Raw genomic sequence first — 14,511 nt, forward strand, 5'->3', positions numbered from 1 at the left:
GCTTCACAAGCAACAGAGGTGTGCAAAATACAAGAAACATAAGAGCAAGCAAAATATAAGAATGGGAATCTGAGTACAAATATATGTATATGCACATTACTGAATATGTATACTAAATATGTGTGTGTGTGTGTGTGTGTGTGTATACATATATATAAAATTAAATGAAAATAAAATATACAGAGGTGCAAAACAAGTGGCATTCATGTACAGTATGGAGTGCATAATGTTGAAGTTACGGTAAGTGAAGGTGAGGTGTCTATGAAGTGTTCAGCAGTCTGATGGCCTGTTGGAAAAAGCTGTCTCTCAGTCTGCTGGTTCAGGACCGGATACTGCAGAACCTCCTGCCTGATGGAAGTAGTCTGAACAGTTTATGGCCAGGGTGACTGAATAGGTTACATCATCATTATTATTATTATTATTATTATTATTATTATTATTATTATTATCATATTCAATAAAGCACGTTCATGCGGTGGATTTTGAAAATTAACTTTAAAAATATTACATTAACAAAGACAAAAACATGAAGCCATAAACATTTATTATTATTATTATTATTATTAACGTGTGTATTATGAAACTCTGTAAAAGTGTTTTTAATTGTTTCTTTGATTACATTAAAATCTAAAAATAAAATAAATAAAACGAGCCTTTCTATTCAGGCAGCTCCGTGGGCACCTCTGTTTACACTAATTTCCCAGCATCCCTTTCGCTCTTCCTTTTTCTCCTTCTCTTCGGACGCGGTGCAGGTACGAGTCAACATGTCCGCCGGCACATTCTTGAAAAATGCCCGTTAATCTGCTCGGTGGGCAACTGATAGTCCTCCGGGGGGCCGGAGCAGGAGCCCCGGCGCTGCTCGGTTAGTCTGTGTCTACGCTTGAGCTGCTGATGGCGGAGATTCGCTCCGGATAGAGAAGCTAGCCTCGGCTAACGAAGCTAGCCTCGGCTAACGAAGCTAGCCTCGGCTAACGAAGCGCAGGGCCGGGGTTAACCGAGCGGCTTCCGAGCTGCGCGTGCCGGCTCCCGCACACGTGCGGTAAGGAAAGCGTGTGTGGGAGCCCCGGTGCTCGCAGCGGGCTGGAGCTCCCCCGATAAACGCGTCAAACCTGAGGAGCCACCGGCCTGAGCTGTCTCCAATTCTCGTAGTTTCTCGTGAAATAATGAGACGGAAAGAGCCGAATGTTAGGTTAGGTTAGGTGCTGTATGAAGGGAGCCATCGGTTATCGATCAGTGACGGGCTGACCGCAGAATCACACGGATTCCAAACGGCACTGTTTCTGTGACAACCTCAGACACTTGACCTGTGGTCCAAGATGCCTCTGAATAAGTCACGTGACTTTTTACCTGGTAGCGTGGCACATGTTGATTCCACATAAAATGTTTTTTAAGAGCAGTAAATGCATCAGGTCACAGAACAGCATGCTCAGTGTTCCACTTGTAAGGTCATAGCTGACTAAACCTACCTACAGTTATCAGGGCCCGGCACTATAAAGTCGTATTATTGGTTGCCATGGTGATGTATCCTCCTGAAAACACTGCGGGTACAAAGTCTAGAGCTCAAGAAAACATGCTGGTTACCGGCGCCGTAGCTCTCATGAGCCGGTCGATCATGTGATGCTGCAGTAGGTTTTAGGTGTTAATGTGATTGTTTCTGTGCAGGTGAAGTCACCTGAAGAATACCACAACGACCAAGATGCCTGGAAGGTGAGTGCCAATCATTTCACTCTGTGCTCACATGATGTATGTCTGTGTGAGTGATGTAACCTGCTGAAGCTCTGAAACAGGTGAGGGCAGACGGGTGTTAACAGGAAGCGAGTTAACCGTGAGTGCAGAGCGACTTCCTGTCTGCTGTGCAGTGATTCTGGGATGGGTTTAATAAAGTTTTATTCAAACAGGCCGTGATCTGTCAGAGCTGCTGTTCCTCGCTGCAGAGACGCTGATGGTGATGATGTCATGGTTGGAGGTTCACAGATGGAGCGTTTTAGGCTGAAAAAGTACCTGTGTAAACGCAAAAAACAGGGAAACGCTGTCAAGAGCATGCCAAAGCAACAGGTGCCGATGTAATCCTAACATTGTTGAAATGTTGGCCAATCAGAAGCCTGGGAGGGAAAGAGTAAGCATAATTGCCGTTGTTGTAAACAGAGGGACAGTAACTCTGTGTAACAGCAGCAGTGTTTTGTTTCTGTCACTGTAGAAGTTCATCTCATGTGAACAGTAACGTGTCGCACACCTTTGATGTTGCGTGACTAAATCTGTTTTCCTCGTTCACACGTAAACACCTTAGAGTTGGGTCCTGGTTGCTATAGAAACAGTTGAGGGCGCTGTCAGCAGGTCGTTGCTGATGATCTGCGGAGCATGCAGGTGAAGCAGGTGCAGGGTCACGACCCCCGAGCCTCACAGATCGGAGGAGCAGGGTGAAATAACCACAGTGACATCAGCTGGTGGAGTGGGTCACGCTTTGGCTCTGATCAATGAGAACTGGAGTACTGATTGGTTGTTTTTGGATGCTGACAGCAGATAAATTAATACTTGATGTCATTGATCTTGATTGGTCTCAGTCCAGAGCGCCACAGGCCTCTGGGGGTCAGGTTCACCCGTGGCTCCTCCCACTCCAGCTTATTGACGATGTTGATCGTGTCAGCTGTTTCTGGGCTGATTGATCAGTCTGTTTACTGATCATTCTGCAGGTTTGATTGGCTTCAGATGTTTTAAGGTCTGCTGTGATGGGCAGTGTACATCTTTTATTTACAGGCTGTGGACTGGGAACGCCGAGTTTGGATTGGGGCTTTTATTCTGGGCTGTTGGCGTGAATCAGGAACTGAGCGGGTTAACGATGATGTCAAAGAAATACGGAGGGTAGCTTCGTTGTTGTGATTTATTTATTTCCCGCCTCCTGCGTTTGGCGACTGTGGCGTGCAGATTCTGCGTGTGATGGAAGTGTGAGCCGTGGCGGCGTGGATGCGCTCCATCAGCTGATGTCTGGGCAAAAAAGAAACACCATGCTTTGACGTTGGTGAAACCTTCGGTCGGGCTCGGTCTGGAGCGTGAGCAACTCTTTCCATTGGTCAGATTTGGGGGCGTGGCAGCAGGTGGTGGTGGTGATTTTGATGTCTGATGCTGTCTCTCTTTCAGACTGTGGAGTAAGGCCATCTTTGCGGGCTACAAGCGCGGCCTGAGGAACCAGCGCGAGCACACGGCGCTGCTAAAGCTTGAGGGCTGCTACAGCCGGGACGAAGTCGACTTCTACCTCGGCAAACGCTGCGCCTACGTCTACAAGGCCAAAAAGTGAGCTGCCGCACCGCCATCTTTCATTTACTGTTAAGGTTGGCGTGTTTCTAAGTGTGTGTGTGTGTGTGTGTGTGTGTGTGTGTGTGCGCAGGAACACGGTGACACCCGGCGGGAAGCCCAACAAGACCCGTGTGATCTGGGGGAAGGTGACCCGGGCGCACGGAAGCAGTGGGATGGTGCGAGCAAAGTTCAGCAGCAACCTGCCAGCCAAAGCCATCGGACACAGAGTCAGAGTGGTGAGTCACATGACCTCAACAGCTGGGGTCACGACCTCACAGACGCCTCTCTGCTGCTGCGGCGTTTCTGTGTTCTCTGCATGCTTCAGGAGCAAAAGTGCGAACTTTGACCTGCTCCGGCTCAGAGCGCCGTCTGAGCATGCTCGGTCCTGAAGTTTGATTTATTCACCATGAAGCGCCAGCCACAGCTGGAGGCATCGTTTACAGGCGACGTTCTTAATTTATAACATGAAATCAATATGACCGTGAGACTGAGGGGGCGGGGCTTCAGACAGCAGCACTGAGGAAGCTTATCAATATTTGAATAAATGAATAAACTCTAACACAGCAACATGTGAGGAGGCTGAGCAGCGTTTGCACATCATTTCTGTCAGATTAATAAACTCAGATTAGAGCATGTTCATCAGGCTGACAGCCCGCTCCACCCGGCTCCACCCGGCTGCTTGTATTCTGATTCTATTGGTGTGCAGCTGTGAGAATCGAATGTCTTTATTGGCACTATACAGATGTAGAGTGAGATACAGAGCAGCTCCTACTCAGTGCCGACCTGTGGGGGGGGGGTTGGCAGCTCTGTGTACAGATGAGCAGTATTTAGGGAAAAAAAAGTACAAAGAGGAAAAAAATGCAGCTGAGTGCAGATCTGACAACTCCAATTAACCATTGCGTGATGTCACGGCGGGATGTCAGACTGGCTCGGTGTTACAGGAGGTTTAGTGTTGGCGTGTTTGATGATCTCGTTTCGCGGTTCCAAGACAAGTCGTTAAAACCCTGCCCCTTTGTTTCATTGGCTCAGTTTTCTAAATATTTGGCAGAAATGGCGTAGAGTCGTTTGGAGTCACAGCTGGAGGTCTCACCTGTCACAGGTGTTCACTCACTGTGTGACACACTTCCTGTGTGAAACACACATTCGTGCCACTGTTGCCACATCTTCGAACTCGCTCGCCGCTCCGATGCTCTAAAGTCGTCTCAGGTCTTCTCGCCGCTTGCTTCTTCTGTGGTTTCTCCTCCTGTGTGGTAGTTGTATTCTGACGTTCATTTCCTGTGTGTGGTTTTATTGTGACAGTGTACTTCCTGTTTGTGTGCAGATGCTGTATCCTTCCCGGGTGTGAAGCGGAGATGGGGGCGGCTCTTTGTTTGTACAGAAACAATAAAGTGATCAATAATCTGATCAGACTCCCGCTTCTTTGTGTCCCACACGCACACACAGTCTTCATCTACGGGGGTGTCTCACTCTTCCTCTGACTGCAGGGGGCAGCAAAGCATTCTGGGATGTCTTTTAAAGGGTGTGTCATGTCCTGAGTTTGGACTGTCAGGTTGTCAGGACGACGGTGATGATGATGGGGGGGTGTTCAGGTGTGGGTGGTGCAGCACAGTGTGTGATCCCTTTGGCTACACTCTGGGATGAAGTTTGGAATCGACTCCAGGCGTAAGTCTTATATAACCGGACTGTATATAAGCACCTGAAGTGAGCGTGCTCAGAGTGATTGGTCCAGCTGTCACATGGTTGTTTTCTTTTAATTAATGTAACAAGTACAACAATGGCAGCATTTTCAAAGACTTTTTTCCAACTTGAGATAATAGCAGAACAGCCTGTCTTTCAATATATAAAAGACATAAAATAAAATATAACTAAAGAAATTGATAAAATTAAGACATAAAATTTTAACCACTGGGTTTTCTAAAAGCTTTAGTTCATTAACCACGTCATGCAGATCCACAGCTTGTTTTCTGTCAGTTCTTTGTGAGAAGTGAAAACGCTCTTTGTTTTCAGAAATCAACATTTATGAATGAAGAATTTGCCCATAATTATCTCATTTAAGACATTTTAAAGTTTCTTTTCTTAGCCATTAATTAATGCTTCAATCTTAAATATGATCAACCTATCTCTAATAATCAGCTATGTACCACAGGCCTTCAAGGTGGCTGTAGTTAAACCTTTACTTAAAAAGCATCTCTAGACCTAGCTGTCTTAGCTAATTATAGGCCAATCTCCAACCTTCCTTTCATATCAAACATCCTTGAAAGAGTAGTTGTCAAACAGCTAACAGATCATCTGCAGAGGAATGGCTTATTTGAAGAGTTTCAGTCAGGTTTCAGAGCTCATCACAGCACAGAAACAGCTTTAGTGAAGGTTACAAATGATCTTCTTATGGCCTCTGACAGTGGACTCATCTCTGTGCTTGTCCTGCTAGACCTCAGTGCAGCGTTCGATACTGTTGATCATAATATCCTATTAGAGCGATTAGAACATGCTGTAGGTATTACAGGTACTGCACTGCAGTGGTTTGTATCATATCTATCTAATAGACTCCAATTTGTACATGTAAATGGAGAGTCCTCTTCACACACTAAGGTCAATTATGGTGTTCCACAGGCTTCAGTGCTAGGACCAATTCTGTTTACATTATACATGCTTCCCTTAGGCAGCATCATTAGAAGACATAGCATACATTTTCACTGCTATGCAGATGACACGCAGCTCTGTCCATGAAGCCAGGTAACACACACCAATTAGTTAAACTGCAGGAATGTCTTAAAGACATAAAGACCTGGATGGCCGCTAACTTTCTGCTTCTTAATTCAGATCAAACTGAGGTTATTGTACTCGACCCTGAAAATCTTAGAAATATGGTATCTAAGCAGATTCTTACTCTGGATGGCATTACCTTGGCCTCCAGTAATGCTGTGAGGAACCTTGGAGTCATTTTTGACCAGGACATGTCCTTCAATGCACATATTAAACAAATATGTAAGACTGCTTTCTTCCATTTGTGCAACATCTCTAAAGTTAGAAATATCCTGTCACAGAGTGATGCTGAAAAACTAGTTCATGCATTTATTACTTCCAGGCTGGACTACTGTAATTCTTTATTATCAGGATGTCCTATAAACTCTCTGAAAAGCCTTCAGCTGATCCAAAATGCTGCAGCAAGAGTCCTGACAGGGACTAGAAAGAGAGAGCAGATTTCTCCTGTTTTGGCTTCCCTTCATTGGCTTCCTGTTAAATCCAGAATTCAAAATCCTGCTCCTCACATACAAGGTCTTAAATAATCAGGCCCCATCTTATCTTAATGACCTTGTAGTACCATATCACCCTATTAGAGCACTTCGCTCTCGCTCTGCAGGCCTACTTGTTGTTCCTAGAGTATTTAAAAGTAGAATGGGAGGCAGAGCCTTCAGTTTCCAGGCCCCTCTTCTGTGGAACCAGCTTCCAGTTCGGATTCGGGAGACAGACACTATCTCTACTTTCAAGATTAGGCTTCAAACTTTCCTTTTTGCTAAAGCATATAGTTAGGGCTGGACCAGGTGACCCTGAATCCTCCCTTAGTTATGCTGCAATAGACGTAGGCTGCCGGGGATTCCCATGATGCATTGAGTTTTTCCTTTCCAGTCACCTTTCTCACTCACTATGTGTTAATAGACCTCTCTGCATCAAATCATATCTGTTATTAATCTCTGTCTCTCTTCCACAGCATGTCTTTATCCTGTTTTCCTTCTCTCACCCCAACCGGTCGCAGCAGATGGCCCCGCCCCTCCCTGAGCCTGGTTCTGCCGGAGGTTTCTTCCTGTTAAAAGGGAGTTTTTCCTTCCCACTGTCGCCAAAGTGCTTGTTCATAGGGGGTCATATGATTGTTGGGTTTTTCTCTGTATTTATTATTGTGCTATCTACTGTACAATATAAAGCGCCTTGAGGCGACTTTTGTTGTGATTTGGCGCTACATAAATAAAATTGAATTGAATTGATCCAAAAATAATATAACTTTTACAAACTTCAAGTAAGTTTGGAATCTTTGGGCAAAGCCTGTAGTGCACATCGTCCCACAGGGCTTTACAGTAAATACAGCAGTAAGATTCAATGGCTGTATCCCAATTCAGGGTCTGCAGCCATAACGGTCCACAAGTGTGAGGCTGTGAAATGGGACGGTCTAGCCTCGGTCGCGCTGCCCAGGTTGCCTAGCTACCATGACTCCAACTGCTCGAAACGTTTCATACAGCATTTTTTGACAGAAATGAAGGAGAAAATCTTTTGTTCATTTGTTTGTTTGTTTCTACATGAGCTTTGATTAGTTGAGCATCTGAGGCTGAGACCACAGGACTGTAAAACATGATTGTTGGGCTTCATTCCTGTACTGAAGTCATTTTAAGATTAGTTAGTAAATAACAATTAGCTCATGTTGTTCATGAGACTAAAATCATCTCACTTTGCTAATGTAAATATAATATGGCCAATATTATAGTTATCATATTAATCATTATTAGTTATCACAGCAGTGAATGAACTCTGTGTCAAATACTGAGCTTCAGTAAAGATTCAAGTTGCATTTATTTATATTTCCTATCACCTTAAATCTTCACTCAAAGACAAGTATCTCTGACAGTGTATATACAGATGTATTATATATAAGAGACAAACATTGTTCTTTCAATATGTTGGCATTACTAAATTTGGCCCAATGCTTACATATATGTGTAAAAAGAAAATGTACGAGCTGTGATAACTGTTTCTGATAGAATGAAGATCAGACTGATATATGAAATATTCCTTTATTGGGTGAGAAAATCAGAGCATGTCATAACTGCTTTAAGTCATACAGAATAGATATCAGAGCCTTAAACAGGCTGACTTCTGCTAAATGGGTCAAACTGGGCAGAAAGTCTACAAACACATAACATCCTTATAGAATATGATGTAACACTATAGATCAACTTAGCTCAGAATATATAAAGCATATAAACAATTACAGCAATATGATGCAACAAACACAGCAGTGCTACTAATCCAAAATACTCAAAGCTTCATAGAACTGAAACAAACATTTATTTTTAGCTCCATTCTGCTGCTGATACATACTTTAGGTTTCTGAATATTAAACTTGTTGCTGCCTTTCATAGTGTGTAACTTGAAGGCCCTGAGTACTTTCTCCCACACTGAAAACACTGGGATGATCACATTATTTGAACATTACCTAATAAGACTGATTCAGGACAGACAATTAGTTATGTTAAACTTTCCTAGCAGTCCTTCACAAACAGGGAACAGTCTGTCAGTCTAACATTAACAGTGCAGTGAATCCTGCTTGTGCCGTCATATTCAGGACTGCAAACCGAGCAGCATCACTGACTTTCAGCTTGTTGTGTTTGTGGATATATGACTGACTTTAATTATCCATAAAATCATCACATTCTCTGTAAGATTAAGGTCGACTATTGAACGGCGTATATTTTAAAGTCAAGGCTTAAAACCAAGTTAGTACAAACGTCACTAATGTCACATAACTCTGCCGACATGTGGCCAACAGTAATGTTTAATTGTTCCTCATTATTAAACATTTGCACATAAATAAGTGACATCATATTCAGTACTTACTTTTGAAAGTTTACTCTTCGGCCGCTCCGCTTCCACGGTTTTTTTCGGCAAAATTATCCACACCCACCGCCGCGCTATGAAGTCTGGGATATGTTGAGCCACGAAGGCTACACCGACCCTGTAGTCGTGTCCAAATTCATGGGCTGCATCCTCCTGAGGCCGCATTTGTAGACCGATTACGTCACAGCGACGCGCCGAAGGCTGTCCAAATTCGTAGACTCCTCCGAATGCAGCCGACAAATGCGTCCTCCTTTTCCCCGAATTTGAAGGATGGGTCGGGTGTGTCCTTCGTGGCCCACCATATCCCAGAATTCATAGCGCGGCCCAGCCAAACTCCAGTTTCCGGCAATGGCGGCCGCTACTAAGTTTTAAAATTACTTTTATTAATCTTTCTGGGTCACAAAATAAACTTTTAACATATTTTCAGGTGAGAATGTAGCTGTGTAAACTTCAAATATCTGCTCGGCTTATCAAGGTATTGCATATTTGCAAAAGTGCTTCGACGTTTTCGGAGATTTCTGTTACCCACGAGCTTGATAGCTAACCGAGAGCTAACCGAGAGCTCGAGGGTCACTGAAGCCGCCGAGAACGGCACAAGTCCCGGCACATCATTTTCAGATCACCGCGGACTTTCGCTACTGAGGTTAAACGTAATATATAAGTCACTTAGACAACCTAAAAATGATATTGTTTGGCTTTTTTCAGTGTTTTATTTGTTCATGAGTAAATCGGTTTGGCTGAGATTAAAGATATTAGATTAGATTAGATAAAATAAAACTTTATTAATCCCCCGGGTGGTTTTCACACAGCTGAATAAACGTCAAACAGAAAACCGATTAAACAGAAGTGTGAGATGGTCGAGAATTTACGCCAGTGTCCTGTTATATTTTCGATAGCAAGGAGCAGACGGCTGTTTATTAAACTCCACCGAGACAGCGGTGACGTTAATCAGAAGGCTAGACCGTCCAATTTCACAGCCGTTTACTTCCGGCCTACCCGACCTTCTGAGGACCCGGCCCACGTAGACCGCGAAGGCCGGGTCCTCAGGAGGATGCAGCCCATGAATTTGGACACGACCTGTTACTACCCGATCCCTACCGCAACAGGCAAATTGTTTTTTTCTCCAGGAAACTCATTCTGAGGAATCTGATGTGAAGTTTTGGTCACAACAATGGGGAGATAAAAAATGTTTTAGTCATGGTACAAACAGGTCGGCTGGGGTTGCTGTTTGTTTCAACAGGTGTCCCGGTAGGTTTTTGTGCAACATGGCAGACAAAGATGGACATTGGGTTGCCTGTGAGTTAAATACTGATAATACTCTGATTATTTTGATTAATATTTATGGATACAACAATGATCAAGAGAATAAGAACCTGCTGCATCAAATTTCTACAGTTATAAAGGAACTTACCAAATTCCCCACTGATTATATAGTAGTTGGAGGTGATTTCAATGTGACTCCTGATGAATGGTTGGATAGATGGCCTTCAAAATTTTCAAGAGAACATAAAAACCCAATATTTGAAAATTTTGCTAATGATACTAAATTAATAGATGTATGGAGACTGTTAAACAAAGATGTAAAACAATTCACCTGGCACAAACCTAATGGTCAAAGCAGGTCACGTATTGATTATTGGTTGGTATCCAACTCAATTTTACAATATGTTAAGGAAACAGTCATCTCTAATGGTCCCTTAAGTGACCATTGCGCCATTATTCTAAGACTACAAAGCAAAGACCAAAACAACACATTTAAGGATTATTGGAAATTTAACTCTCAGATGCTGAGAAATTAGGAGTATTGTAATTCTATTAAAAAATTAATCTTAGATATCCAGAATGATGAAGCCATCAATACACCGATACTCAAACGGGAATATCTTAAATTTAGAATCAGAAAAACCTCAATCGCATTCGGTAAAAAGTTAAAGAGACAAAGGAAAGAAGAGGAATCAAATGTAGTTAAAGAACTTATGAATCTTTATGGCAAATTGAATTGGACTGAGGAAGAAAAAGGAAAAATTAACAGCTTACAATCTAAATTGGATGAAATGTACCTTTATAGAGCCAAGGGCGCTTATTTGCGATCCAAAGCCAAGTGGATAGAAGAGGGTGAAAAGAACACTGCCTATTTTTGCAATCTAGAAAAACGTAGACAAGAATATAATTCAATATGTAACCTAATAATCAACGGAGAGGAATGTACTGACCCTAAACACATTTCAAGTGAAGTATTTACTTTTTACAGTAACCTTTATAAGTCTTCATACTCAGAACAAAACGTCACCTCCTTCTTTGACAAAATCAGTAATTGCATTCCAGTAATTGATGATAATTTTAGAGAAATTTGTGATGAAGACCTAACAATAGAAGAATTTGATTTTGCTATTAAGAGCATGGCATCTGATCGCTCGCCGGGACCAGATGGAATAACGACTAATTTCTATAAACACTTTTGGGAAGATCTAAAATTACTATTATTCAGTGCGTTAAATGAATGTATAAATCAAAAGGAGCTTATGGCAACAATGAAACAAGGAGTTATAAAATTAATTCCAAAACCGGGGAAAGATAAGAAAAAACTAAGTAATCTAAGACCTACAACACTTTTAAATACAGACTACAAAAGTTTTACAAAAGTTTTAGCAACAAGACTAAAAATAGGCATTTCTGAAATAATTAGCCCAACACAATCAGGATTTCTCAAAGGACGGTTGATCCAAAATAATATCCGCTTGGTTTTGGACCTTATCGATTACAATTACCTAATTAAGGATGATGGTTTTATGTTGTTCTTGGACTTCCATAAAGCATTTGATTCTATTGAACACACTTTTATTATTAAGACATTTAAACATTTTGGGTTTGGAGATGCATTTCTGGATATGATCACTATGTTATACACTGATATTAATAGTTGTGTTTCTCTTTCAGAAGGCACATGTCCCAGGTTCAGGGTGGAGAGAGGTATCAGGCAGGGCTGTAGCATCTCACCTCTTTTATTCATTGTAGCCACTGAACTACTTGCTATTACTGTCATAAATTCAAACATCAAAGGATTAGACATAAATAACCACAAATTAATAATAAGTCAACTTGCCGATGATACAACAATCTTTCTAAAAAATAAAGAACAAATTCCATTGGCCTTAGATACAATAAAGATCTTTTCTGATGCTTCTGGACTACACCTGAACCTGGACAAATGTGAACTCATGAGTATCCACAATTGTTCTCACTCTTCTTTGTACGATATACCTGTCAAAAATGAAGTCAAATATCTTGGAATTTGGCTAACTAAATGCATGGCTGATAGCGAAGAAAAGAATATTCAGAATACAATTGACAAATGCAAAAAAACTCTAAACCATTGGCTACAGAGAGATTTAACGTTGTTCGGCAGGATAATGTTGACCAAGGTTGAATCTTTGTCCAGATTAATCTATCCAGCTTATTCCCTAGCCATCCCATCCAGAATTATAAAAGACATCAATAAGCTGAATTTTAATTTCATATGGAAAAATAAACATCATTATATCAGTAACAGGGACTTGATAAAAGACTATGAAGAGGAGGGTTTGAAAGCAATCGATTTTGAAATAATGAATGGCATCTTAAAGATTAATTGGCTACGATCCTTCTTAAAAAATGATACTGACATCTGGTTCTTGATACCATCTCTTATTTTCAACAAAGTTGGGGGGATCCAATTCCTTTTAGTATGTGATTTTGAAATTTCTAAACTGCCCATAAAACTCTCCAAATTTCATCAACAAGTTTTGTTAAATTGGAAATTAATGTTTAAACATAACTTTAGTCCCCACAACGTTCCATTGTGGAATAATAGGGTGATATTGAATCGGGGGAAATCTATGTTTGTGGAAGAATGGATGACAAAACAAATTTGGTCTGTGACACATATAATGGATGAAATTGGAGATATACTTGAATTAAACAGGTTTAATGAGAAATATGACATGAGTTGCTCGTTCGAGCTCTACAAAAAGGTTTCACAGAATATCCCAATAGTCCTTGTCAATACGATAAAGAACAATTTTTCAAATATACCGACTCCAAATTTACATAAAATTAAATTAGATGGTCTTGACTTGGTTAATGAAAAATGCAATAATCAGTTTTTGAGGAGGTATTTGGTTAACATCTTATATCCAAGTAGGACAAAACATTCACTCATCCTTAAAGATTATAACAAATCTGAGATCTCGTTGATCAGAACCAAATATTTAAAATTTCCAATTCCCCCCAAATTTAAAGAAGTCCATTTTAGAACTACAAAAAATATTTACCCCTCCAATGAATTTATGAGAGACAGATTTAAATTTGTGTTAGACAACTGTTATATTTGTAACAGAGCACATGTTTTATGGGTGTGTGACAATCCAGAACTTATGGAAATCCCTCCATGTCCTAATATTGTCCCAGTATGGAAATATTGATTTTTGGTCTTTTCAAAATGTTCAGATTGGAGTAATCCTTAAGGACAAAAATAGTGAGTTTTTAGATAATAATGTCATTATTATAACAAAGTATTACATTCATAAATGCCGATATGCTAAATCCCCCCCTTCATGGGCTGCTCTTAGAAACGAACTCTCCCTGTTCCGTAAATCTCTGAAGCTAATAAATAAGCCCCAAGCAATCAAATTGCATAGATTTTTAGAAGAGTTTGATTTTTCTTAGCCCCTTATTTAAGTTTTGTGTCTTGTTTATGGAGCCTCACTTTTAGAGATTTTATGATCCCCCTTGTCTCCTTTATTTTTGTTCCTTGTTTTTCTTTTTTTCCCCTTTTTTTATTGTTATTTATTTATTTTATTTTTGTATTGGTTATTAATTTTTTTTAATATTATTATTATTATTATGTAGACGTGTGTGTATAAATGTGTGTGTTTGCATATGTATGTATATATGTATGTATGTATGTTTACTTTCAGTCATTGTCGATTTCATTGATTTCATTGTGGTGTACCAACTGCACGGTGGCAATGATGTGTATTCCTCTGATTGGGAGAAAAGAAAAAGGAGGTGCGATTCTGGGGTCCGTTCTTCGTACCTCGCTTACTACATCCAAGATCAAATCATCGCGCTAACTTTGAGCTCGCTAATCCGGTTCTCCGAACACACCTGTTGTTGACGATTAGTACAGCTGGATGAAGTAATCTGAGATCACTGGGTGGCTTAAAAGGGGCTACGCATCGATAGTAGAAACATTGATCGGCAACCCTGTGATTGGTCAGCGAAGATGTCGAAGGAGCGCGCTCAGTATTTTTCGGCAGCAGAGCAAGAACTCTTGATTGAGGGATTTCAGGAGTTTCAGAGTTTAATTAAAACGCAGGGGAACACTGCAAAGGCTGCAAAAGCAAGGAGAGAGGGCTGGCAGAAAGTTGCTGACAAATTAAACTCGTAAGTAATTTATTATATTATATTACATTATATCCTCTTTCACATTAGAGCCACAACAGGACCCACTAGAACATGGGAACAAGTAAAAGTGAAATATAAGAATATTCTACAGAATGGTAATATTTATCACTTATATTGCTTTTAGTCTCTTGAAAAGAGTAATTTATGTCAGTATCGGACCGATACGTAATA

The 14,511-nt window shown here is 41.0% G+C and overlaps 1 protein-coding gene across 1 annotated transcript; it reads left to right on the forward strand.

Annotated features, from left to right (window-relative positions):
• Positions 1-656: 656 nt before the first annotated feature.
• rpl35a (ribosomal protein L35a) lies at positions 657-4,695 on the forward strand. The gene is made up of 5 exons (XM_003457808.5): positions 657-752; positions 1,663-1,707; positions 3,136-3,288; positions 3,383-3,527; positions 4,613-4,695. Exons 2-5 carry the CDS (start codon positions 1,697-1,699, stop codon positions 4,634-4,636), a joined length of 333 nt encoding a protein of 110 aa, XP_003457856.1. The 5' UTR covers positions 657-752; positions 1,663-1,696; the 3' UTR covers positions 4,637-4,695.
• Positions 4,696-14,511: the final 9,816 nt, after the last annotated feature.

This window comes from Oreochromis niloticus, linkage group LG14 (genome assembly GCF_001858045.2).
Source record: "Oreochromis niloticus isolate F11D_XX linkage group LG14, O_niloticus_UMD_NMBU, whole genome shotgun sequence".
Taxonomy (NCBI): Eukaryota; Metazoa; Chordata; class Actinopteri; order Cichliformes; family Cichlidae; genus Oreochromis; species Oreochromis niloticus.

What these genes read in the sequence shown, in the direction of transcription:
- rpl35a (XM_003457808.5), top strand. An exon ending in TACGTCTACAAGGCCAAAAA is followed by an intron (nt 3,289 to 3,382) that starts GTGAGCTGCCGC and finishes GTGTGTGCGCAG; the next exon opens with GAACACGGTGACACCCGGCG. An exon ending in TCGGACACAGAGTCAGAGTG is followed by an intron (nt 3,528 to 4,612) that starts GTGAGTCACATG and finishes GTTTGTGTGCAG; the next exon opens with ATGCTGTATCCTTCCCGGGT.